At 40.6% G+C, this 27,385-nt stretch overlaps 1 protein-coding gene across 2 annotated transcripts in view; it reads left to right on the forward strand.

The window, feature by feature from the left end:
- Positions 1–795: 795 nt before the first annotated feature.
- The window catches only part of lrrc49 (leucine rich repeat containing 49), a 43,077-nt gene continuing 16,487 nt past the window's right edge, over positions 796–27,385 (forward strand). Inside the window, exons 1-13 of one of the 2 annotated variants that reach the window (XM_074661748.1) lie at positions 796–1,123; positions 1,819–1,881; positions 2,969–3,017; positions 3,158–3,391; positions 3,564–3,666; positions 4,346–4,549; positions 5,417–5,483; positions 10,898–11,041; positions 17,384–17,445; positions 20,621–20,768; positions 23,024–23,107; positions 25,321–25,493; positions 27,044–27,139. In XM_074661748.1, the coding sequence (XP_074517849.1) occupies positions 1,037–1,123; positions 1,819–1,881; positions 2,969–3,017; positions 3,158–3,391; positions 3,564–3,666; positions 4,346–4,549; positions 5,417–5,483; positions 10,898–11,041; positions 17,384–17,445; positions 20,621–20,768; positions 23,024–23,107; positions 25,321–25,493; positions 27,044–27,139 (1,514 nt within the window). In that variant the 5' untranslated portion in view covers positions 796–1,036. Of the gene's footprint in view, positions 1,124–1,818; positions 1,882–2,968; positions 3,018–3,157; positions 3,392–3,563; positions 3,667–4,345; positions 4,550–5,416; positions 5,484–10,897; positions 11,042–17,383; positions 17,446–20,620; positions 20,769–23,023; positions 23,108–25,317; positions 25,494–27,043; positions 27,140–27,385 lie in introns of both variants that reach the window. The other variant, XM_074661741.1, reaches the window with a different exon arrangement.

Below are 27,385 nucleotides of genomic sequence, written 5' to 3' on the forward strand. Positions count from 1 at the left end.
AAAACATAATCAAGGACAGCACTCATCCTGGACACAACCTGTTTAAGCTCCACCCATCAGGCAGGCGCTTCAGATCAATCCGAATACGCACAAACAGAATTAAAACAGCTTTTTCCCAACTGCCATAAACCTCCTGAACTCTGACGTCTCCTCTGTCGGAGTTGAACACGTGCAATGTAAATGTGCAATAACATGTTGGTCACTTTCGTGTCACTTTTGCAATGTAAATACTGTAAATCTGCTGTTACGGATATGTGCAATAACATGCTGATCACTCTGTGCAATAATTATATGATACTGTGCAATAGTTATATAATTATCTGACGGACACTTTCTGCAATAATCTGGCAAAACTGTCATCTCATCAATATACATATTGTATTTTTATATTTTATATTGTATTATCTTTTATATATTTTTTATATTTATTTTGCACAATCTTTTTTTTATTGTATTATCTTTTTTTAGCACCTATGGGATTGTCACAATCTAATTTTGTTGTACTACACAAGGACAATAAATGGCTTGAATCTTGAATCTTGAATCTTGAATCTAGAATCTACTACCTGTTCTCACAATATAAACTGAAATACAGGCCTTTAAAACTATATTGTGACACAGGTCACTTCTAACAAGGCAAAGTCGCAGTATTGGGTGATAATAACTGAAAACTAATAATCTGCAAACCAAAATAAACCCCAACTTTAACTGAAGAAACACAATTTCAGGACTAGTTTCCCTACGGAGTGCTTTTTAAGTGTGACACGGGAAGTGAGTGTAACCAAGCAACGCCGTCGTTGCCCTGGCAACAAGGCTTGTCTCCCTCCTCGGGAAGTTTGTTGTGCCTGAAGTAAAGATGAATATCGGGTTTGTTTGGAGCTAAATAACTAGCTCTATAAATGTATTACTGTAGCAAATGAGTTAGTTTATTTCTTTTTAAATATTCATGAAGGTAGTTTCGCTTCTAAAATATAGTTTTTTTATCCGAGGTTGGTCGAACTTTTCACTTTAGCAAACATTTTAGCAAACATTTTAAATGGAGCCGGAACGAATTGAGGGCAACACCATGCAGCCTCAGAAACACAACAGTGTCAACGACAGATGGGTGTTTCTCACTCCCATGGTAAATACCACCTTTAATACACTTTTTAACCATTGCTTCACAGTATTGTGCTATGTAGGCTAACCATTAAAAGTTTAAGCTTCAGACTCAGTAGAGAAAATTATGGTTTGTTGAAGTTAGTAACCTAGTTTAACCGCTAGATAACCACATGCTTGAATTCAGAGGATTTCCCCTTTTCCTTCTTCTTTATTTCCTTTCTCTCGTCCCTTATGCACTTTTCAGGAGTTTTTGTTTGTTTGTACGGTGCCAGTGGGGCTTGGCACATTGCATATTAAGTTATTCAAATAAACTTGATGTGATGTGATCACAACTCTGGTAACCAGTCAGTGGAATTGAATCCTCTAAGATGAGTCTTATTGGCTTTGACTGAGTATCCTATGACCTGGAAGTCTGACAATCTTCATATAACTTGTATCTGACATTACCTCACGCAATGTTTGACTGTGCAGGAGACGTCTAAGGACTCTTTTTGCAGAAGACAAATGTTAAATTAAGTTATATGAATCTACTGGTAGGTAGTACAAAAAGTAAATTAATTATAATATCTTAAATGCTGAGACCAATCATGCTACATCAATCCCTGACCAGCCCTATTTGGCCCTGAAATTTGGTTAAAGTTTTAATTTGTCCAATATTTTGGTTCATCACCAAATACATGCAAAACCAATAACCATCTGTTTAACATATTTTTGCAGGTCAACAGCTGCAAGTTGCACCTTACAACTGTCAAATCACTAGGACAGGAAAGAGCCCAGATGGTGAGTCATGACAAAGAACACACTGAAAGACGAGCTATGTTTTTTTTAATTTTTATTTATTTGCACATATATAAAACTGCTTAAAATCCAGTCAATGAGAAAAAAAACAAGAAATGTGTCAGGAGAAGTCAAGAAGCCATAGGCTTATACAAAGGACCTCCCCCCAACCCAAGGAGAAGAAAAAAAATAACAAAAAAGGAAGAAGGATTTAAACTAACATAATTTTAAAAATACAACAACTTAAACAACAATAAGAAGTACACAAACGTGCAGAAAAACCTAACCAAACAGTGGAAAACAATCCAATAAAATCTATGAAATACATACAAAAATCAGTACAGAAGTAAAGAAAATGTATCTAAACATATCAAAAGATAATTATATATCATTAATTAAATGTGATGATAATTTCCTTTTAAAATGTTCTAAGGATAACGAGCTCTTGATAATATGTGTTTTGGTGTTCCATATTTGTACACCACGATCCCTGAGGGAGTGCTGGCCATGTTTTGTTTTGTAGAAAGGCAGGTGAAGATGATTAACCCGTCTAGTGTTATGTGAATGAATTTGAGAATTAGATTTAAAGAAGTTGCTAAACGATAATGGTAAAGAAGAAGGCAAGGACATATATTTATATATAAACACACATATCTGATGAATATTTATGTCATAAACTGAAAGAGTGTTCAGTTTCCTGAACAGTACAGCAGAATCCTCCTTAGAGTTTGACAGAGTTGCCAATGTTACAAATCGTTTTTGCAACAAATAAAGTTTATGGAGATTGGAGGGGTATGTATTTGCCGAAACAATATTACCATATATCAAATAGGGATAAATCATGGAATAATATAAGGTTAATAATCAAGAAACATTTATGAAACTTCTTGGTTTGCTGATGATTCCTAGTGACTTCACTGTTTTGTTTCAAAATAAATGTATATGTTTTTTCCAATTTAATTTTTCATCAACTAAAATTCCTAAAAAACGAGTGTGAAAGACTTGAGCAATTTCTTTTCCTAGCTATGTGGTTATTAGCATAGACTCTCCAAGGCGTGCTTCTCAATTTATCATGTTTACTGTTTCACAGACTGACACTGACATGAATATCACACAAGCAATGACTCATTCTAACCCAGGTAAGCTTGACCCAGTCCACTCATTTGCACACTCACTTCCCCAACATTGTATTTGTATATATTCATGAATGGCTAAAATTTTAATATATCTGATTGACTGTTTGCACGCTTTGTTTCACTATATACCATACCCTCTGTAGAAAACAGGTTGTATGCATGCAGAAGACTTGACCAGACACCTCCAGTGCCACCATTTGCCAGTGACTCTACAGATTCCCATGTACATAATCTAGTACCACCAGCATGTGGGGCTCAAAGTGGTTTGGATGCAGTTTCACATGCTACACAAGACACAAGAGACAAATCTAGGAAGCCAACGGACAGTGCAGGAGCCACTTATTACCGTTATGCCTTAAACCTTGCCAAGCCAGCAGGTAAATATGGCAACATCGCTTGGCAAATATTATGGAATTGGGAAACTAGTTTTATTGCTGAGTTTTAGATTTAGAGTTTGTACCCTACAAGTATATAGCATTGATTTTTTAAAAATGTAATGCACAATGATATTTTGTGTATCTTGAACTGAGTGTGTAATGTCCGTGCCAGGTGGTTCTGGAGGTTATAAACACAACACAGTTTCTGGTTTTCCCTTCATTGGATTGCCCTTTGACGGTTTCACATCCAGTTTTCAACGAATCGACTTGGACAGGTACCTCTGGACTCTTTTTTTAATTTTCTGACAGATTATAATTTTATCGGGGCGCCGGTTAGCTCACCGGGTAGAGCAGGCGCCCCATGTATCAAGAAGGAAAGTCCTTGCTGCAGCGGCCAAGGGTTTGAATCCGACCTGTGGCCCCTTCTGCATTGTCATCCCCTCTCTCTCCCCATTTCACCACTGTCACTATCACTCTCAACAAAAAAAGGCATAAAAAGCCCCAAAAAAAAATGATTATAATTTTATCTGTGTAGTACAGAACATGTTGGTTTAGCTGTCACTTTAAACTGGACATATGATTAACATGTCATGTGCCACGACTGTTCTACGTATACAGTATTTACTTGCAGTGTTGTTTGTATTCTTGTGTCATCCCTATGCCATTAAGTTTTGTTGGTTTTATGAACTCAGTCTGGTCACAGTATGTGCAGTAGAAGTGATAAAAACTTCACCTAAAATGGCAAGTGCTCCTGATTGCCACCAGGGAGCAGCAAAGTCCCTTAAAATACCCACCCGTTGTCTCAAAGAAAAGTCTTTGCTGACAAAGAACTACTTCATTGGTGAAAGAGCACAGATACGTCAATCAATAGTGAAATATTAAAGCAGTGATTTCCACCAATAAATTGCAAGGCTTGAAGGTGAAATACAACAAAATGTTCTTTTTATTTTCCAGGCGCTGTCTGGAGGAATGCCCCCAGCTGGGCATTATGGATGAACTACAGCTCCTCAACCTCCAGCACAATCGAATCACAACGATCCAGCATCTGTCACATCTGCAACAGCTTTTTTTCCTGAACCTATATGACAATCACATCTCTGAAATGACTGGCATTGAATCTCTAAGCTCTCTTCGGATCCTTATGTTGGGGAAGAACAGGTTAGTTGTCATCAGTGCAAACAAACACAAGAATTTTAACACATTTGTTTAAATTGTCTCTGTTACACAGATATTATTGTACAGTTCATTCATATTTGTGGTAGTGAAACAAAAGTTACAGAGTAGGTGATAGTGTAAAGGCATCAAATGGCATATTGTTCTTTAATGTAACACCTTGAGATCTCTGCTTTACTGTTAAATGTGTAAATGTTGCTTGTAGGTTATTCAAGATATCTTGTTTGCATTTAAGGTTTCATACATTTTATATACTAGCTGCTGCTACATGGCTACAAGCTTCAGAGATGAGTTTTCCAGCAGGTGTCCAGTTTGATTGGAAAACCATTCACTTTGGTGTTAGTAATCTTTATTTCAAAAGGTCGGCAGGAGGGAAATTAAAGTCATAAATCACTGTGAATATCATCAAGATCTTACAGATGAACTCTGACATTTGTTTCACTCTCTGTGAAACATGACATTTACCTTTTTTGACCTCCTTCCAGGGCCATATGGGGTTCTTGAAGAGTAAAGAATACCACTGATTTAAGTTACCATTGACATTTTGCAAGAGACTAAAGGCTTTCATCCGTATGTGTAATCTGATAGACAGTCCTGAACATTAAGTGACTGTACAGCACTGTATGTTTGGTTTCTGGGAATGTAACCTTTTAATACGCCTTTCGGTCAGTCGGCTGTCCTTCGCTTGGCACCTGTTCAGTAGACGCATACACTTTCCCATTTTCCTATGATTTTTCTGAACGCCTATATGCACCTGGTACATTTGAGAATGGGGAAAAATTTTTAATATTGTGACAAATTGTATTTCATGTACCTTTTATGTCATATTTTCCATTTGATGTCACTTCTTAGAATCCATAAAATACGCTGCCTGGGAAGCCTGTCCAAACTGAATATCCTGGATTTGCATGACAATCAGGTACTGTTCCTTCACTGTCCTCCCACCTGCAGCACAAGTGTGTTTAGTCTTGGTCCTCCAGCTGCATATACTGTAACTGGAGATCATGATTTTTCAGCTGCAAAGTTCAGCAGATGTGGATTGTCTTCTTTCACCTCCTCTACACTGTTCCTAACTAGGGGTTTGCTATGTGAGATGCAGCTCTCTAAATTCTAGCATCAAACAGACATGACAGCAAGAGGCCAGACATGACAAATTAATGTACTTATTCTAAACCCCTTCATCCTAGTCCACTGGCCTATACAATTATGTCTATTCAGGGCAGACATTGCAGCCAAATTGTCTACTTGTTTCTGTATAACACCTCTCAAAATAGTGCAGCTCTATTTTGTAGATTGAGTGCCCTAATCTGTATTATGTAGAAATAGGTCATGTCTAGCATTCACTCTCTGTTTAATATTGCCATGTCTTCTTTAAAGCAGCAGTGGATAGAAATGGAGCAAATATGATGTAAAAAAGTAATTTTTATAAAACGGTCTGTATATCCTGACAGTAGTGCATGAGACAGGTAATCTGAAAAAATCATGTGCCTCTGTATTCTGGTGTCCTCCGGTGTCCTCCGGTGCTCCTAATGGCATCTGCAAGATTTCACAGACCGGAGGAAAACAACAAATCAGAGCCGAGCTGGAGCCTTGCCATCTCTGAGCAGCTGTCAATCAGTCGCAAACTCCGATCAAATGGTCAAACTAGGCAGCGCTGATCAAATATGAATCAATATTCTTTTACCGAAATGCCTATTTGATGAAATGAGAAAGTTTGTGACCCGGCAGCCATGTTGAGATAAGTTGAGGAAATACCAAGCACCGCCCACACGCCGGAGCAAACTTTCTCATTTTACAGCTAAACAGTACACTGCAAGATGTTTCTAAAAACATTTGAGGCGAGAAATAGGCATTACAGTAACAGAATATTGATTACTATTTGAGCAGTGCTGCCTAGTTTGACCATTTGAATTGAGTTTCTGAGTTATTGACAGCTGCCTGAATGAACAGCCAATAGGAACGCTCTCTCTCTGAAATGACCTGTGATTGGCCAGAGTCTCCTGTCACAGGCTAGATTTTTTAAAGCCTGAAAACAGCCATGAGGAGGTGCAGAAGTCTAGTTTTCTCTCAGAACACAATATGCTGAAAGGTTATTATGGATGTTTTTGCCCAATGATGCCAAAAATATTCTGCCTACTGCAGGTTTAAGTCAGAAATCTGATGGGTATTAAGATCATTTTTTAGCGCTGTTAGAGACCGAAGGATTGAAAACCATCAGAACCCACAAGCTCTTGTCAAGGGTCTACTCCCACATCCATTTCCTCAGTGACCTCTAGCATAATTTATTCAACAGGCACAATTGTTTTTTATGTTTCCAGCATTGGGAATGGTTATGAGCTGAAGCAGATTGTATTGTTCTTCAATTAAATTCAGTCTTAAACTATTATCGGGGGCCGTTTGTTCAGCCTCCGCAATAGAGCCCGGCTCACTGATATTAAAAGCCTGGGAAAAGAAATGATGTAAGCGGCACTGATGTCAGATGAGGATTTTAGCAGCTCCTGGAAAAGGAAGATAGAATAGAAAGGCTTCCCTTGGATAAATTAGTGTTTTGCCAGCATGCCGCCTACGTCCCTCCTCAGAGAGCTACTCCAGAGACCTGGTAAGACTCCCTCCCTCTCTGATGTTGGCTGCTCTTTGCATAAGCCGGCATCCCAATTACCATTCAATGACTGCTACGGTGTTATGTGATTTTCCTGACGGAAGATGCTTTGTTGCCTAAAGCATCTGTCCTCTTGTTGTGTTAACTAACTACACCTCTACAGTTAATTTAAACAATTCTGATAATGTGACAATTGAGTGAATGAAATAGTATATATATCTTTTTTTGTACTGTCCTTTTTGTTGGTAATGAGAGCCCATTGCATTCAGAGGTAGCCATTTGTTGGCCAGTGCCTATTGAGGAACAGATGATAACTCTATCATTCTGACCAGGACAGGTTGCTTTTCGCTCACTGACCTCAAAACCTCCTGTTTTGTGCATTTAAATAACGGTTCAATCACCTTTATTCATTGTTTTCCAAACTCACCAGAGACAAATGTAATGTGAGTTGCTGCTCAATGATAAAACGAGATGATGAATTGAGTGAAGTCAGGGTGGGAATTAATGGCTTAATGAACGAAAATAATGTTGAAGTCGTAGGTGTTGTTTAGTCACTTTTGGCCATAGAACACCAGCTGCTTGTCCTCTTTTGTGCATGTTTTAACCACAGGCAGTACATCACTGTCATCCTTTCTTCCTCCCATCCTCTCGCAGGGGGCTTTTTTTTTACCCTTTATTTCTGTAACAGGATGTTGTTTTATTTCCAGTTTGTTGAAAGTATTTAAAAGGAGATATTCTCTCTGGGAGTGCGCATCCAACCCACTCTTGGCCTCAGCGACCAAGTGTTTGGGGGTTACAATGTGACAATGTTGGATAACCAGTCTTTAGTTTGACATTGATGTTTTCCACTCGAGCAGTTTGACTTGAATACTCACAGAAGACAGTGGAGAATGCCCTAGAGGGTCTGTAAAACAAAGAGAAAGTATCACAGAGTTAGAGGTTTGTTAAGCTCATGTCCATGGTAGAAATAATTATATTCCTCCTACAAATCAAGATGATGATTTTGTTTGACTGAATCTGTCATGTGTGGTCAGCATAGCACTTTGGGTTAGGGTGAAGCTGGAACAAAGACTCCCCACAAGGACTACACTTTGCTGTCATTTATGACACCAACCACAAGGTTGTCTGTGTTTGTGTCGTCTTCTTTGACAATACTGGCCATCACACAGTATGAAATGTTTAAGATGTGATTACTGTATTGTTTACAAGGAACATACCAAGAGCTGATGTTACTATCCCCTCTTCATGGTATGTCTCTCTCTTTAACTATTGCTCTCAGCTCTCCAGACAAGAACAGGTCTCTGTCTCACCCGTGAAGAAATATTCTTTTATTCAGATTTTCAAGCATTTTCCACTAATGTTTAACAAATATTACAGACACCACATAAATCTTTAGTAAAATAAAATCTGTGTAGCACATGTCAAACAAACTGGATGGCTGACTACCCCTGGAAAACACCTAATTCATGGTGTGTAACACAAGATCCTTAAATATTTACAACATCTGCTTCAGTGTGTGCAGAGATACTGTATCTGTGTGTTGACAGAGGTCTGATATAGCGACGCCTGTCTTGTTTAGGTTGGGGATGCCCAAGTCTGGGCCTGAGATAATGTTAAAGGGATAGTTCAGGTGTTTTGAAGTGTATGAGGTACTTATCCATAGTGCGTTACCTACAGTAGATGACGGTTGGCACGCCCCAAGTTTGGAGAAGCAGACAGGACTTACCGCACGGGAGCAAAGCAATGTACTGCTGTGGATGGGGCCGGCAGCAAAACGTTTTTTAGCCACCTAAAGGAAAGGCTCACCTAAAAAACAAATAGTGTCAGTTTAAGTGTATGTTATATTAGAATATTTTCACTGCTTTACCTTGCTGTCAGACAGCCCTTTCCGACGGGGAACTGAAGCTGTTATATCAATCTCTCCTCTCACTAAAGCCACCAGACTCCATTGAAAAAACCTGTAATTTGACCTTGCAAAACACTGGGGTTGCTGGTTTACCGCTGCCTCTATCGGTTAGTTTGTTGGGGCTATTTTGTGACTTTAGTGAATCTGAACTAACCAAAGTCACACAATAGCATAAACAAACTAAGCGATGGAGGCAGCGGTAAACCAGTAACCCACGTGTTCTGCAAAATAAAATGACAGGCTTTTTCAATGGAGTCTGGTGTCTTTGGCGAGAGTATAGATAATGGCTTCAGTTCCCCGTCGGAAACATAGACTGTATAGCTGTCTCATGGCAAGATAAACCAGTAAAAATATTCTAAATATAGCATACACTTAAACTGATATTGATTTTTTTAGGTGAGCCTTTCTTTTAGAAATAAGTTTTGCTGTACATTGCTTTGGCTCTGTGCAGTAACTCCTGTCTGCTTCTCCAAGCTGGGGGCGTGCCAACTGTCATCTACTGTAGGTAATACACTGACTATGGATAAGTACCTCATACAACCCCACTTCAAAACACACAAACTATAGCTTTAACGTCGTGAGAGTGTTTTTTTTCTCAGCATGCAGCTGTGTACCATCCACTGACACTTTACATTCTTGTATTTTCCTTCTTGATATTTGCACCATAAAAGTGTCAAAAGCCTTCCTCTCTAACCTTTTAGGTGTCCTGTTAGTGATAGATGACTGCGTGTTGACTGAAAGTATTCACTTCAGCTGTGACACCACAATACGATTGTTGTAAAGGCCTTTCAATGCAGCGTGATGATCTCACTCTACTGTATCCATCCCCAGACTTGACCAGCTTGACTTGACGCACTCTGTTTATTGTCATTGTCTTGCTGCCACCTGTACATGCACACCCACTGTCAGTACATTTGTTCATGCTTCTAAAACAAGCAAATGTAGCAGTCTATCCTCCCTGATTCAGAACATCTGATCATTTAATGAACATTGCCAGAGTGTTCTGTAATGTCTGCCTGTCTGAACTCCCTAAAACAAGAAATAAATCAACTGCAGTTCATCTAAAACTCTATTTTCTACTCAAAAAATTTCTATCCCAATTGACCTACTGTATTAAACAAGAACTGATCGGTGGGTATTGTATTTTGACAGAATCATTGAACCCCTGATGCCCTTTTAACCTTATCCTTACATGTACAGTGTGCGCTACGGGGAGGAAACGCATCATTCTCAGTGTAACAACCACCAGGAATTCTTCTGAAGTATTTCAAGTGTCATTATGACAGGGGCCCCTAAGTATTTTCTCCCAGAGGAGAGAGAGGAGGGAGGGACGGGGAGGACTGGGCATCATTTCACTATTGACTGACCCTCATCTACTTGTTTGTTATTATGATTTGGGAGGTCAAGCAGGAGTCACGGCTGGATGTGACTGGACTGCATATCATGTCATTCAAGATAGTCAGAAGTGATACGGATTGTTGCTGTGAAATGGTTCACTCTGAGGTACATGAGGGCAGTGGAAAAGTCATTTCTGTTGTAGTGTCGTTTAGCAGAAGGTGTAGCCTTCTAGTGGAGCTCACCACGTTTTGGCTTTCTTGCACCCCAAAAACTAGCTGTGTGCAAATTGAATAGTTCTAAATAGATGTGAACCGTCTGATGATTTGCATGTGAGAGTGAGCACTGAATGTATACAACTCCAGTGTGTTATGCTCCGCTAGCCCTGCCTCCCTCTGTGTCTCTCTTCACATAGAATATCATTATCTAAATTGCCATTTCACATCGTTTTATATCTTATGCACCATCTTTGTCTCTCTGTGCTTTCATTCAGATCCGCAGGATAGAAAACATATCTCACCTGAGCGAGCTGCGAGTGTTGAACCTGGCAGGAAACAGCATATCCAGAGTGGAGAACCTGCAGGGACTGGACTGTTTGACTGAACTCAACCTGCGGCACAACTGCATCTCCGTTGCGGTGAGGGGCCTCTTTCCCAATTAGTGACAGCTTAAAGCATTTTATTCACTGCATGCTCACTATTCTGCTCCTTCACATAAAGGAAAAGGCGCCAACTGTTCACACAATCTAATTTTCAACCAAAACGTTAGTTTCTGCTGCCCTTTTCCCTGTGTGGTGCTTCCATTTTCCTCCATTTGAAAGAGCATGTAGGAGTTTGAAACATTATAAAAATGTGTTACAAGATATCCCAGTAAGTAGTAGTAAGTAAGTTAGTTGCAGGGTACAGTAGAAGCAGAGTTTGGCTGCTGCCATAGAAGGATTTACTTAGTTGTTTGTTGATGTGCATTAAGGCAGCTGTGCTGTGTCTGATCTGTACACCTTATACCAATGCATCATACACATGTATTGGCTCAGTGTTGTAATAATTCAAACCTGGTCCCAGATTGTAAACACTGCAGCTACCTTATGGTTTGTAAGAGCTAATGACGGTGCTCAGCTCAGGTATTTAATTTCCTGAACTGGTGAAGTTCCTGCAGCTGCCAATGATACATTCACAGTATTTATTTCTGCATTTTGATGAGCAAGCAAACACATGTACATGCACCCTGGCAACTGTTCTTTAGGAAAATGTTCCTCAAAGGATAAAAGTACCAGTAGCGTGCTTCATCTTTCATCTTCATGTCATTCTTTTGGACCATGTCCTTTGGATGGTTACTGTTTCCTCTATTATGGGATCACACGTAGCAGTTTTTACTGTCACAAAATAACAAACACAGAAATCACATCAATAGAATCTTTGTAAGAAAGTCCGTGGTGAAATGTATCTCGATGGCGTTACCTAGGGAGACGTAGCTCATTACCCACAACCTCCCTCCGACTTTCTGGCGCAGTAAAAAAGAAACTGGATATTCTAAACACGGAAATTCACTCCCCTCGGTTTCTATAGTTTTAATCTGATAAACAGAACAGTGCATGCCAAAACAGGCCCCTTCATTTGTATGCAAATCCCCTAAGCCCTTTCCTGCTTTTTCGGGTAGAAAATAGGAACGGAATCCAACATTGTTGTTGTGTGAAACCTCTTCCCATCACTCACCCTGTCCTCTGCCTGCAAGTCCTGATCAAGAACCACTTCCAGTTGTTATTATCGGATGTACTGTTTTATTTGACGCACAGGAGAGGAAAAATGCTACCCTCAGCAGATTCTCCAGCCTCTGTCATTAGTGGTGTTTGCTGCCAAGTGCTTGTGTCATGCACAAAGTAAATAACTATCCTCCAGGTGTGCAGGTTTTCCCTTTTCATTCAAGGAAAAGTGGAATTCTGGATGCTGAGTGACTTATAATAATTAAGTTGAAGACTTGCTTATATGTTAGGCTCAGTCATCCAATACATATTATATAAGCATTATATGTTTATCTTTAAGTGAATGTTTTTACCTTTCGACACATCAATATAATTAATATTTAGATCATGTTGTAATGCATCTCTCTAAATGTTACCATTTACATTTTTCCATAGTAATTGCAACCATACATTTCTACTTAAATCTAGGGCTGTCAATCAATTAAAATATTTAATTGCATGATTGTCCATAGTTCATCACGATTACTCGCAAATTACAAAATGTACCTTGAAGGGAGATTCGTTAAGTATTTAATACTCTTATCAACATGGGAGTGGGCAAACATGCTTGCATATGCAAATATATCTATATATTTATTATTGGAAATCAATTAACAACACAAAACAATGACAAATATTGTCCAGAAACTCTCAAAGGTACTGCGTTTAGCATAAAAAATGTGCTTGAATTATAACATGGCAAACTGCAGCCCAACAGGCAACAACAGCTGTCAGTGAGTCAGTGTGCTGACTTGACTATGACCTCCCCCAAACTGGGCATGTCTGTAAAGGGGAGACTCGTGGGTACCCATAGAACCCATTTTTATTCACATATCTTGAGGTCAGAGGTCATGGGACCCCTTTGAAAAAGGCTTTGCCAGTTTTTCCTCGCCAAAATGTAGCCTTAGTTTGAGCGTTATTTAGCCTCCTTCCCGACAAGCTAGTATGACATGGTTGGTACCAATGGATTCCTTATGTTTTTTCTAGTTTTATATGATGCCAGTATCTTCACTAGCTCTAAAACTGAGCCCGCTACATCCTCCGAAAGATCGATTGCGTTAAAGAAATTAGTGGTGTTAAAACAAATTTGCGTCAACACGTTAACTTTGACAGCCCTACTTAAATCCATTACATTTTCGTATAAATGAAAGTTTGTTACACTCTCACAACACAATTACTGATAACACAGTGGTGATTTAACATATAGTCATTTCATAAAACCTGCTTTGTTTACACCTGCTCTCAGGTGGGTCTTTCCATTGAGAAATCCTGTGGCAGTCAGTAAGTGATGCATTTTACATTTTTGGCAGCAGTAACAGTGATTTCTTTGCAAGAGCTGGGTAGTCAGCATGAGCCTTGATAGAACAGACAAAGCGAAAAGGCATCACCCAGAGGCAGACTGGCTTTATGGATTAGCAGGATTTTTTTTTTTTTCTCGCATGGGCTTGTATCCTTGTGGGGCCAGTAGTGAGTCAAGCATCACTAGAATTGAAATGTAGAAAATCCAATCTGCTGTAGATTAGTCATATCTAATCTGTGTGTGTGTGTGTGTGTGAGAGAGAGATGAGGTCATAAATGCATCACCCCTCATCACATCATCTCCTCAATATATAATTTCCCCTCTGCTAACATTATGTAGGTCTGTTTTACCTTTTTATATACTTTTTAAATTTGCATCTTAGGGGATCTAATGAATCATGCTGCCTCAGAGCGCTGTGGAAAATATTATAAAAACTTGATTCATCAAAAACAGAGTCAATATAACAGCAACAATGAGGATTTTTTTTTGTAATGCGAAAATCAAAATATGGAGTTTAAACCTGCAGTAAGCAGAATATTTTTTAATTCAAGTGTTCTGTAAGAAAACTAGACTCCTGCACCTCCTCATGGCTCTGTTTTCAGGCTTTAAAATAATCTAGCCCCTGACGGGAGACTTTGGCCAATCACAGGTCATTTCAGAGAGAGAACGTTTCTATTGGCTGTTCATTCAACCGAGGCAGCTGTCAATCACTCGTGAACTCCAATCAAACGATCAAATTAGGCAGCGCTGATCAAATATGAATCAATATAATAATATCTTGCAGATGCCATTAGAGAGACCGGAGTACACAGAGGCACATGATTTTTTTCAGATTACCTGTCTCATGCACTGCTGTCACGATATAGTGACCGTTTGATAAAAATAACTTTTTTAATCATGTTTGCTCCTGTTCTACCCACTGCTGCTTTAAGGGCAAATAAAAACTGTAATAAAAAAAAGCAAGCTAACTTTTGTAACTAAAGGAAACCAGTGCAAAAAACAACACAACAATGCAAGCACTTCACACCAGATTGTAGTCTCAACATGTGTACGCGCATAATGCAGAGCATCTGCAATTCTAATGCACAATACCTGAGGCCAGATGTGTGGCGACTAAGCTGACACCTCAAGTCTGCGCTATTCATAGAGCAGCCACAAAACCCAGCAGCTTAATAACAATCTTTGAAACCCTCTTGGCATCCAAACATGTACCAGTGTTTATTTGAGCAGCTTCCATGCTCTTTTGTGGTGTGTTTTTGCATGCAACAAAGACAGCGGTGATGAGAGGTAATTCTGTGTTTATGGAGTAATGTTTCTCTGCCAGAGCTCAGTATTTGAGTGTGAGAAATGAAGACACGCAAACTGTCAATGAGAAGAGGGTGGAGCCGGAATGAAGCGGTGAAGGCGCGGCTTCATAAATACACACCCGCAGGCACACACACACAGCAACAAAGCTGTACCCAACCTCACAGCACATCCTGTCAGCCGATTGGTTCCGATCAAACAGTTTTTTTTTCTAAAAAGAGACCACATTGGTGGGTGATTGTTATGCAGCAGCACATCAGCTCAGTGATGACATCATTCTGTCTGAGACAGGGATGCTATATTTAGTCTCAGACAGTGATGCCGCTTCACCAGCATCCACACAGGGACTGGCACCACAGACAGAGACACTGGGAGTGTGGTGGAGGGTCAGAGTAAGCTAGCACTGGATAGCATGACTTGCAGTTTTTTTAAAAAGAAAGAAAGAGAACAAGCCCCTGTACTGCTGAGGTGTACAGTAAAGCATTACACAATCTAATATAAGAAAAATCCTTATACATTCTTAGTCTCTATGCACATAATGTATTATTCAGTATGTTCTATGCTGTATAATTTGTCTCTCCATACATCAGAAATGCCAAAGTGATTTTGTTTTACTTCTAGGTAGTAATAAACCTAGTGTGTAATTAGAGCTTCTCTGTGCTTTGTTTGGTTTTAGTGCATTTTAGTGCATGTGAGCGTGCCCCACTGGCCAGCTCACGACCACTGCTCTGCACTTCTCTCATATGACAATGATGGAGGTATAAAGAGAACTGGATACAGCGTTGTAGGCGGGCTCCCATTCATTCCTATGAAAGTTGCTCAGTGGCGCATGTAGCCAAAATAGCTCGACTGTCGAGTGATAAAGTACCCGGATATTCTGCCGATCTTCCGTATCCATTGGGCCCATAAAACAAGCGTACTAGTGTGTCCTTTAACCTTTCCTCCCAGCCCTCTGGATTTCTCTATCAGTGCATTTTACACATTTTAGGACCGAATGACTTAAATAAGGGATTTTCAAATGTTCATACTTAGAAGTTGATTTACCTAAAAAAAAAAGTATCCCTGTCAGCACTGTTGCCTTTGTTTGCCCTGTTGGCACCGTAAGCCCCGTTAGCTGCGAGCTGCCGGCTCAGCTGTCGCCATGTTGAGAGCTGCGTGGAGGTAATAGAAAGTCTCCCAATCTTGCATTTAGCACTTTTAAACATTCTGTGTGTCTTTTTTGCTCAAACGACACTAGTTGCCTGCGTACCTTTCTACCAGCTCTCATTGCGAAGATGGTAGATATCCATCTCAGCTGAACCACTAAATTTAAACTTAATTCATAAGGTGGGAGTGAGTGCTCTTTGACATAATCTCACGTTTGTCACTGGTCTAAATAAGATGAGGCATGTGCAGTAAATGTTTCCTTTGTTAGTGGCTATTTGTGTGAGTTCTGTATGGGCCTCACTCTTTCTTCTACATGCTCATTCTCATTGTATGCTAACTTGTTTAAAAAAAACAAAACGTGGCTCAGATATAATTAGATGAAACCTCTCCATACTGTGTACACAATTCTCACTAAAGATTCACAGGTTAAATGATTTCATTATATTAATTCCATAGATTGAGCATCAACAATGTAACACAGGTGGACTCAGGCTCTCTGTAGCATTGCTCCTGGTGTTGCTTACTGTACTATAGTGAGCATTCTGGCCGTCGGAACGGACGAAACAGGGATGAGTAATTGTGTACTATATTTATATGGTTGTGTGGATGGGGGTGGTAGGAATTTTCTAAATGATGAGACTGTGCTGCAGTGTTGCACTGTTTTCTGCAGAGGTGCTAGCATAGCCTAAATGCTATGGGCTGATCTCTCATTAGAATAGAGACTGGCAACAGTTCTGGAGGAGGCAGCGAGGCGGTGGCTGCAATATGGGCGGACGCTGACGCAGCTCATTCAGACTCATTCAGGGAGTGTCCTTTCTGCTTCCAGCATGTGGCCATCCACACAGACACACACACACCATCTGATTAGCTGAAGTCGTTGGTTGTGACATTGCCTGCTACATCCCTGTGTATCCTCTTCAGCTGGCCAGCTGCTGCTCCTTACCCCACCCACTCACTAAATTCCGCATTGATTTAGATGCTGAGCCTTCCTGATGAAGAAACAGCCTCCATCCCAATCAGTTATCACTGAATCTACCCAAGCTATTGTTCTTGTGTGACGAGGTACAGTAGCTAACTGCTCAGGGTGTGTGACTGGATGTATACTGTATGTGTTCCAGTGGCATTTCGAGTTCGCCTCCTGCAGCAGGGGATCTCTGCATTAGCGCAGCACACACTCCACTCTCTCTCCCCTCCCCCCTTTCCTCCTCTTGCTCACTCTCTCTGTCTCTCCTGCCCCTCCTCTCCATGTGCAGACAAGGCAGCGTGCTGTATATGTGTGTGTGGTGTGTGTGTGTGTATGTGTGTGTGTGCATGCGCAGGGTGGATGGGGATGCTGTACGCTGGAGCTGAGAGCTGCAAGGTGACTCTGGGAATGGAGAGGGATACAGAGCTCTGACGACTGTGACGATGCAGTGCCCTCTTCCCGAGCACCTTCTCCTCTTCACATCCCTCCATCTCTCTCTCTTCCCTCTCCCTCTTTCTCTTTCTAGACTGAGGTGGACCGCCTGCCCTGCTTGCAGCGCCTCTTTCTCAGCTGCAACATCATCACCAGGTAAGAGCTCGCACCGCTTAACTCTCTCCTCCCCGCAGGGCAGGGACAGAGATGGTGGCCGGACAGTTCCACGTCCACTCCCTCGGCTCTTGGCAGGGCCTGCCCAACAAGCTGCAGGCAGAATGCACACACACACACACACACACACACACACACACACACACACACACACACACACACACACACACACACACACACACACACACACACACACACACACACACACACACACACACACACACACACACACACACACACACACACACACACACACACACACACACACACACACACACACACACACACACACACACACACACACACACACACACACACACACACACACACACACACACACACACACACACACACACACACACACACACACACACACACACACACACACACACACACACACACACACACACACACACACACACACACACACACACAAGCACGCAAAGGTTTGCTGTGGTGGGCAGTTACTGTAACCTAGAAAACAATAACCTGCATGTTGTTAGTAATTAGCATGCTGTTATCTAAGAAAAGGGTGTGCCAATACTTTAAAGTTATTCAGAGAGCAGAGAAGCAGGCTCAGAGAAGGCAGATCACTTCCATTGAAAATTAATGATAGATTTGAAGGTTAAGTGAATGCAAAAGCAGCATTACCAGGTTAGAATGTGTAGGATGAATGAGAGGTGTCTTCTGCTGCTCAGTCAGCCTGCTTTACACACTTTCTCCAGTATCTGTGGTCTATCTTTTTTTCTTTGCTTCTCTCTCTCTAAGGCCAGCTGTAAATATGTGTCAGAGTAAGTTGTTAAAGCAGCATAGCCCTCCCACTGAATAAGGCTGCTTTAAGGAGGGGCCTGCATGTGGGATACAGGGTAGGACAGTGTTCATTAGCCTCCTTGACCATAGTCACCTTGTACTGTGATAGATCTGACCTGACGTCTCAAGCCAGCCCTGCTGTTCTATTGTCTCTGTGTGTCTGTGTGATTATGTATCTGACACACTGTTACAGAGAGAATCATGACAAAGAAATAGGCAACAGAGAATTTAACTTAAACTCCTTTATGACATTATAAAGCGACACTAAGCGTAGCGTGATTATTCAACTAATTTCCATAATATGTACTCCTTTTTTCTTCTTCGTATTATTACTATTATGACCTTTTGGTAAAGGCATTTTAATTCACACTCCTCCTGAATGGATGCTCACCATGGCATTGTAGAAACCTGGCGTGTGTATACGTTTTGAAAGTGTTCAATGCTGATAGGAGAACAGTTGTGCTCTGTTGCTAGGTAGAGGGACAGAACACTCTTGTCTACTCGGTGCAGTCAGTTTGTCCGGTAGAGGATAATGGAGCAAAAAAAAGATCCCTCATGAATGTTTTCAATTATTATATCACTTATCATAATCTAGCATTTTTTACTTTACCTGCCTGAATAAAGTTAGAAACCCTATGCATCTATGTACACACAGCAAACACATACATATTTTCACATCTTATTGGACCGTTGAGAGCACCCAGGGACAGGTGCATGTAGACTTTTCATTACTGCGGCTATTATTGAGCGGTTTTATCATAGTATCAATACCCAAGAGGGCATTGGTTACTGTGATTATGAATGCAGTAATTATGCAAAATGTATGAGATGCAGTCAAGCACCATTGGGATCTTTCAAATAGTCTCTTATAATCACTGTGAAAAACGCCCTCTTCATTATCGCTAGAATATAATTGTCTTTATTATAAGTTATGACACAAAGTTATGTCAATGGATAGGAATTAATAACAATTAAAAACGCCTTAGCTCACTGGTTACTGCGTGTAATAGACTGATAATAGACTCAGATCCACAGTGTGTTCCAGTGCACAAGAGAGGTCTGGCTGTGCCCACTGTCACTCTGAGATAGGAGAAAATAATACTCTATTTTCAAATTTGTCAAATTAGTGCAGTTTCCTGACTACCCCAAATGAAATGTGAATTATGAATTGTTGCTTTGCGTTTGTTAGAGCAGGGGTTCTCAAACTTTTTGGGGCCAGGGATCCCTTATAGGGGAGAACATTTTCCAAGGACCCCCTCTTAATCCTAACACCGATTAAGCATAATGCTTACTGCCATTTGTACTCTTAAATGCCATTGGAATTATTTACTACTTATTTACTTATTAAATACTTCGGACTTGTTTCATAGTGATAAACGGAAACACATTTCAATTTTAATTATGTTAAAATTAGATCATCCTTTCCCACAGCAGGGAAATTAGAGATGTTATTGAATGTTAATACCACTTATATACCTTTAAACAGAGGGTGATTTTATTCAAATTGCATTTGGACTCAACTTGACAACATTTATAGCCAACATATCAAGTAATTGATCTTTTGTAATTTCAGAAAATGAACAGTAGCAAGACTGGCATCGTCCTAATAAATCCAGACATTCAAATTAAATTTAACAGTCTAAATCTGACTGTCAGTGAGTGCTTCAGCTTGTGTCACGATCATATCAGAGTTTCTATTGGCCCAAAGCTAATGGGGTAATATGCTTGGTATTTTTGGCGCAAATGGTCCCCATCTGTAGATATTCACTCTTTAATGATACAGCACAATTTTATAATTTATAGCAAATTATTTTCACTTTGAAAATCGCTGTGTTAGAGCACCAACAGTTCATCAGAGGTTCACTGTCTGACCCTCTTTGCATCCAGAGAAACCTGATTAGGATCACAGTGCAGTGCAGCAGGTTCATGAGTGGTTCCAGGCAAATGACTCATCAAGGTTATTATCACAAATTAGCAATGATAGAATCTCCACGGCCTTACTTAGCATGACTGTGGTTTTTCATGTCTCCCTTTGCCACAGGGTGATATCAACAGCGTAGCGGATATCTCTCTGTTCGTTGCCCCCTGAGTAATGTCAGGCTGCCAGTGTTTTTAATGTCTTGTTTTAGCTTGGCTCCATTCTGTCAATACAAGCCTAGATTAAAGAATACAAATATAGATGGGGGGATGTTGTCTTATTTGAGTTAAGCGGTGGATGACTCAGGCTTTCCAAAACGTAGTTAGATCACCATGTATTACTGTAAAGCATTCAGTGTACCTTGTTTTGAAAACATTTGTGTGTTTGTGTAGCTTCATATCTTTCAAAATGTTCTTTCTCTGTGTCTAGTTTTGATCAGCTAGCCTGCCTTGGAGAGTCGCGATCCCTTTCTGAGCTCACCCTGGATGGGAATCCTGTAGCCCTGGAGACATGGTACAAGCAGGCCGTCCTGCGCTGTGTGCTTCATCTGAGACAGCTGGACATGAAGCGCATCACAGTAAGGCTCAACTGTTTAACTATGTCTGTGTGCGTTTACCAGAGGCAAGACTGGCCACTGGCCAAATGATGCTAATAATAGCTGGGACTGTCAGGTTTTTTAAATTTAATTTATTGTCCCTTTTGATATATATTTTTTTATTTCTGCACATTATGTCTGCGTGATAGTTTTTATCATGCTATATTGCCATTATCAAACATATTAAACAGTAAAGAGGATGTTGAGTTATGACAAACCTAAAGCTATAAAACCCTCACAACTCATGGTTGTGCTGTACTTATTTACAAAAGCCTCGTTGCATGTCATATTTGATCAAACCTTTATGTTACTGTCTGAGCACATATTCCTGACTGCACAGTACATGTCGATTCTTGAGCATGACTCTGTCTTGACATATACTTTATTATGATTTTACAGTTCAAAACAAACTTACGATGAACCCTCATAGGCAAAGGTCTCCTATTCACTGTCAAACGGGCATCTCTAAGCTCCTGAACATCTTGACGATGCCATGACATTTGTGCAGCATTCATAATTTTCTCTGTTGCGTATTAGAAGCAAAATGCATCAGTGACTAAACTCAGACTATAAGCTAAGCATTTAAAACACACCTAGTGTATATTCAGTTTAACAATGATGATTCTCAAGCATAAACATGAAGTATTTATACAGCATGCCAGAGAAGTTCTACAGTGGAATATCAGCATGCTTTTAGAAGCTGTCAAGCAGGGAGCATCCAGGTCTGAGCTTGCACTTTAAAAAGGAATCTGTAAGTACCACACACCTTGCCCTCAGAACATACTGCTAATACCTTAAAAAAAAAAAACTCGGAGCTCTTATTTCAACAATTTTCATGTTTTTACTTGAATTCTAAGGTACATCTGGTCCTTAACAAGTTTAGCAAGTTTCATGATCCCCAGGGCCCATTAAACCCCTCCAACAAACTTCTGTCTTTAGCTGTCAATCCAAAAAACAGGGATGATGTTTTTATTTCCAGAAAGTTTACTTTTGGGAGATGCAATGTTTTGATTTGACATCAACAACGTAGTGTAGGACTGCAGTTTCCATCTTTTCAAACTGTGTCATGATACTGCTGGGGGCAAACTTCGTTGTAGCCACTGAAGATCTAGAATTTCCCCTCTAACCGACTAGGAAAAACTTGCCCCCAGTGCAACTATGCTATCAGCAGGAGGAGTCAGACCAGATTATCTGAGATAAAATCTATGCCTGCTTGCTGGTAGATTGGCTATTATTTATGAATGAAAAGAGAGCTAGTATACTGCAAATGAGGAGATACAGTACTACTTTTGAGCTTTGGGCTAAACTAATAAATTCTGTTTCTCTGTTTCGTGTGGGGATATAGAACTGTTTGGATTATTTCAAAAATTCAAACAACACGTATTCAGTAAACTGGATCTGACAATTATCAATTGACTGAGTCATTATATTTTTATTGACTGATAAATCATATAATCCCACTATGATTATAATATTTACCTGCAAATACATTCAATGGAAAAATAGAGCTTCTATATCAAAGACAACTATTATGTTTGTTGGAATATCTATAATTTTCAGGAAATAACTTAAATATGATTACAATTAGTATTAAACTAGAAATATTGTTGACTGGAGCCGTAACAGCCAAATAATCAACCTAATAGACTATGTGGAGGCTGCCCAAACAACGACATCTTCATTGCTGAAAAATAGCACCCTTTGCAATCAATAAGATATTGATCAATTTTACAGAATAGCATATGCAGCACTTTGGTCATTTCCCCCCATTAGAAGCTGTTCTTCTCACTAAATTAGTTTAAAGTAGTGACATACATGGAGGCCTCGCATCTTAATCTGTCTCCACTAGCTGACATCAGTGCCTGGCCTCTCGTGAGGCGAGCAGTTTGCCAATATTGATCCGACTGAAGCATTATCTGTGCTAGCATCGTCACAGACAGCTGAATACCCCCAGCTCTCATCTGGCACACTCAGATTGGTGTTGGCAGCATTGCATTCTGGGAGTTTTGGCTTTCCCCAACAGCTGGGCTCGGTTGATCCGAGACTGAAAATCAGACAGATAATCCCGTGATGCAGCCGGCTAGTGTGAGAATCTCTCCCATCCTCCACACTGGTCCAGTTCTGCTGTAGAGAACAGCCTTCCCGGCGGCGTCTTTTGTGGTTCCCCCCTCTCTCCTGAATAATTCAGAAACTCATGAATGGAGCGACACTCTGATTGCACGAGCTATCTTTTTCAGGACGAGGATCGGCGCATGGCTGGTGTACAGGCTCGAAAAGAGGAGGAAAAGAAGAGGGAGAATCACAAGCAGACCATTAATAAGGTACCACTCTGATGTGATTTACTCCTGTTGTTTTTGTCTGCGTGAATTTAGAGTTTGAATATGTAGCAAATACACATCTCAGAGTAGATTAACAGGTGTCCTCTGAACCAATGGTGGTCTTTTTCATATTTTGGGTGTTGTGTGGTTAGTTATTCTTGGTAGTATGAAGATAATTAGTTGGCTGAAAGTATTGGATGAGCTACATACTGAGGTATTCTAAAACTACCACATACTGTATTGCTGTAGAGATGTGATTAACCGTGTTTTACGTATCAGCTGAATATTAAATTGTATATACTGTAGTTTAAATCCAATGTATTTTACAGTATTAGCGTGTTTCAGGCCATTATTATTTTGGGATAACTGTGTTTTTGGACAATGCCAACGTTTTTGGCCTCTTAATGGTACTTTTTACCCATCAAAACATGTTTTATGAGAAAGTTCTAAAATATTTAGGTCATTCTCAGGATTTGTTGTTCGATTTCCCAACTTTTTTTCCCTCCTCTTATGTGTCTTCTAACGTACGTGTCTTTTGATTGTTGAGGCTGCGTGGGCCATTAAAGGTCCAGTGTGTAACACTTTGTTTTCATTAGTGTATAATCACCTGAAACTAAGAATCTTTGTGTTTTCGTTAGCTTAGAATGAGCCCTTCATATCTACATGGGGAGATACATAGGACATGTTGCTCCGCCATGTTTCTAAATTGGCCCAGAACGGACAAACCAAACACTGGCTTTAGAAAGAGCCTTTCATGTTTTTACGTTACCTGAAGGCCACCGTAGTTCTCCGACACGCTTGTGAAACTGTGGTAACGCGAGTCGCCGAGTGCAAAACCGTAGTATCGCCAGCCGCTGTCTGACTTCTGTTGCACCTAAATTTGTATTATCACGGTTAGGATGGCCTCTGAGCGAGGCGAACGGCGTTACTACAGTTTTGCACTCGGCGGCTCACGTTACAGCAGTCTTGGAAAGGGAGGAGTGAGTGGAGGGGCACTCAGTTGGTTGCAATCTGCAACCATGCCACTAAATGCCATCAAATCCTACACAATGTACCTTTAAATACACTTTTTGTATGCTGACATGGACTTTCAACTTTTCAAACGTAACCACATCACTACTACACAACAAAAGTAAATGTTGGGAACGTTGTTAATGTATGGGGAAGGGTACACTGTCCACAGTGGTACTGAATCTGTAAATGAGTCTGTAAATTATACTGTTTCTTTAAATGGTCTAAGATGTTCTGTCTTGCAAAGGTATCTGTTTTGCAGTAATTGCCTGTGTGTGTGTGTGTGTGTGTGTGTGTGTGTGCAAAAGTACATATTGATGGTGCTCCTGCTGTGTCTGCGCTGCAGTGGTGTCTTTTGCTGAGAGATGGTCTCTGTGCGGAACACATTGTCTCTCAGTAACCTAACTCCTGTTAATCCCTGGTGTTGAGAAAATGTTATAATTGAATCCCGCAGCCAAGAGTTCGTAAGGGTGAAGGATGTGCTATGATTGATACTGACTCACCCCTGCATCGGGGAGTGGCGCATTCCATAACCGAGCACATCGAAACTACAGCTTGGCCAGGAGAAGAACAATTGAAAGACCGCAAAGGAGCAGAAATCTTCTCTCTTGCAGGGCGGGGATGTCCCTTTCACTGCTGCAACTGCAGTTAAATCAAAATGCTGCGGTAACATTAGCAAATAAATTGGACCAACACACGCATATACAATTTCAGATCTAACTTTAATGAGATGTGATATTCTGCCAGTAAGCAGTTTTCATACTATCTTCAACAACAGAGACACGCAAGGCAGGAGGTATAAGTTGGCCTGTGATTATGTCAAGATAGACAGAGTGATTCTATTAGCTTAGTACATGCCCTCTGTGTTCTGTTCAAGAGAACTGTCACTTGAAACCTTCCCTGTCCTCTGTTTGTTTGTTTGTTTGTTTGTTTGTTTGTTTGTGTGTGTGTGTGTGTGTGTGTGTGTGTGTGTGTGTGTGTGTGTGTGTGTGTGTGTGTGTGTGTGTGTGTGTGTGTGTGTGTGTGTGTGTGTGTGTGTGTGTGTGTGTGTGTGTGTGTGTGTGTGTGTGTGTGTGTGTGTGTGTGTGTGTGTGTGTGTGTGTGTGTGTGTGTGTGTGTGTGTGTGTGTGTGTGTGTGTGTGTGTGTGCGTGTGTGTTTGCGTGTGTGTTTGCGTGTGTGTGTGTGTGTTGCGTTCATCAAGGAGAAGCGGCGTCTGGCGATCCGTAATGCAGCGCAGCAGTGGGAGGGCGTCAAGGCCTGCCTGGAGCTGCCACCAACAAATGGTGCTAAAGAAGAAGTCAGTCCAGAGAACAGCCCTGCCCACAGCCCCGCCCAGACCAATGGCCTTGCACAGGAAACTTCTCCAGATGAACCCAGGTACACACCGCATCAGCAGAAGATTGAATCACTTAAAGAGGACCTATTATGCTCATTTTCAGGTGTATACTTATATTTTGGGTTTCTACTAGAACATGTTTACATGCTTTAAAGTTCAAGAAACGCTTTATTTTTCTCATACCAGCTGTGCTGCGGCACCCCTTTTCACCCTCTGTCTGAAACGCTCTGTTTGAGCTCCGCCCCCTCCCTCCCGAAAAGCCCAGTCTGCTCTGATTGGTTGGCTGACCTACTGTTGTGATTGGTCAAACAAACCAAACTCTTCAGACTCTGCTCCAGCTCTGCTCTAACTAGCTTAATATGACAGTGTGTCAAACTAGCCGCTGGGCAGGTATTATGCAAATGTGTTACTTGGTGACATCACCACATTTCGAGAGAAAAGGCGTGACTTAAGCAAGGCATTTCAGGCAGTTCAGGAGCCGTGTTTCTGTGGGGGAGAGTAACTCCCTTTGGCGTGGACTTTTGTTCTTTGTTACTTTGCAGACCTTTTACATTCACAAAAAACTATATAAGACACTAAAGGAAAGGGAAAAAGCACAAAAGTATAATAGGTCCTCTTTAAGTTTTCTTTTCTAGGACCAACAGGTGGTAAGATACTGGTGTTATGTGTGACCCGTATTCGTGTTTGTTACAAAGAGAATTGTGGAGGAATCAGTAAATATTTGTAATGTTATCTGACATTTTACAATCTGTTTACCGTTAGATCTACCACCCATACTATATATATATATATGGTAAGTCAACATGGCTAACACTATGACTAGATTGTACATAATGTAGCTTGGATGGGAACCTGAAAACATGAGGAATGTATGAACGGCGTTGGGTTTAGATCCCGGACGTGTGATTTGATATACAGTACTCATGAGTCTCCTCTCCTGAAAGTTGGAGGGAAAATCTGATCTAGGGCCTTGGTACTGATGTCGGTCATGGACCATCTGTTGAAGAGGAGCAGTTTTCAGATAAAAGTGTAACACTTCAGAGCTGTTGGCAGACTCATCTGGAGCGCCCTGATCATTTTAAACCAGTTTCATGTTTGTAAAAATCTGGACAATTATATCAATGCTGTCTGAATTGACACACAATAGCAAACACGAGGCAAATCAACAAGGTAGAAGAAGGAAGATAACGTTTATGATGACAACCATAAAGAGACATCAAGATCTTGTAGCCTTTTAGTTTGATTGACAGCTGAGATGGAGGAAAGGAAATGTGTCATTCAACATAAGATTTTGGGAGAGAGAAGCATGCATGAGAGAGTGAGACTAGCATGTGCATTTTTTCTGGCATATTAATCTTAGTAATATATGGTGTGTGTTATGCTGGTATTTCTAATCCTGCAATGTATGTTTGTAATTAGAAAGCAGAGAAGTCTGTAAAATGTCTTCTCATGTGTTTGATCCAGCTGATTCAAAAAACAAAAACAAAACTCTAATCTGATCATGGCTTTGAAGCTTCTCCTTCATCTAAGAGTTTTTATGAAAAGAATAATTTGCTCTCTTGCTGAGTTTGTTTTTTTGTTGTTTTATTAGACGGGTAAGCCCAGGTTCAGGACCAGAGCGACCATCAGGGGGAACGGAGAACCGACTCCGTACCAACAGCCGTCCAAACAGCCCACGAGATCCAAAGTGAGTCAAAAACGCATGTGTGTGTACACCCACCTCACCCGCCCAAGCTCTTAAATGCCAAAAAAATAGTCATCGTCAATAGATTAGTGAAGTTGTCTGTATTGACCAGTATGACACACAAGCTGATATTTTCTGTTGAAATTTATGATGATTTAGAAACAGATGTATTGTAAAATTGACTAAAGGATAAGTTCACACAAATTGAAAAAAACACCTCTTCTCTTGTGATATCTAGCCCTGCAGAAA

This window comes from Sebastes fasciatus, chromosome 2 (genome assembly GCF_043250625.1).
Source record: "Sebastes fasciatus isolate fSebFas1 chromosome 2, fSebFas1.pri, whole genome shotgun sequence".
NCBI lineage: Eukaryota > Metazoa > Chordata > Actinopteri > Perciformes > Sebastidae > Sebastes > Sebastes fasciatus.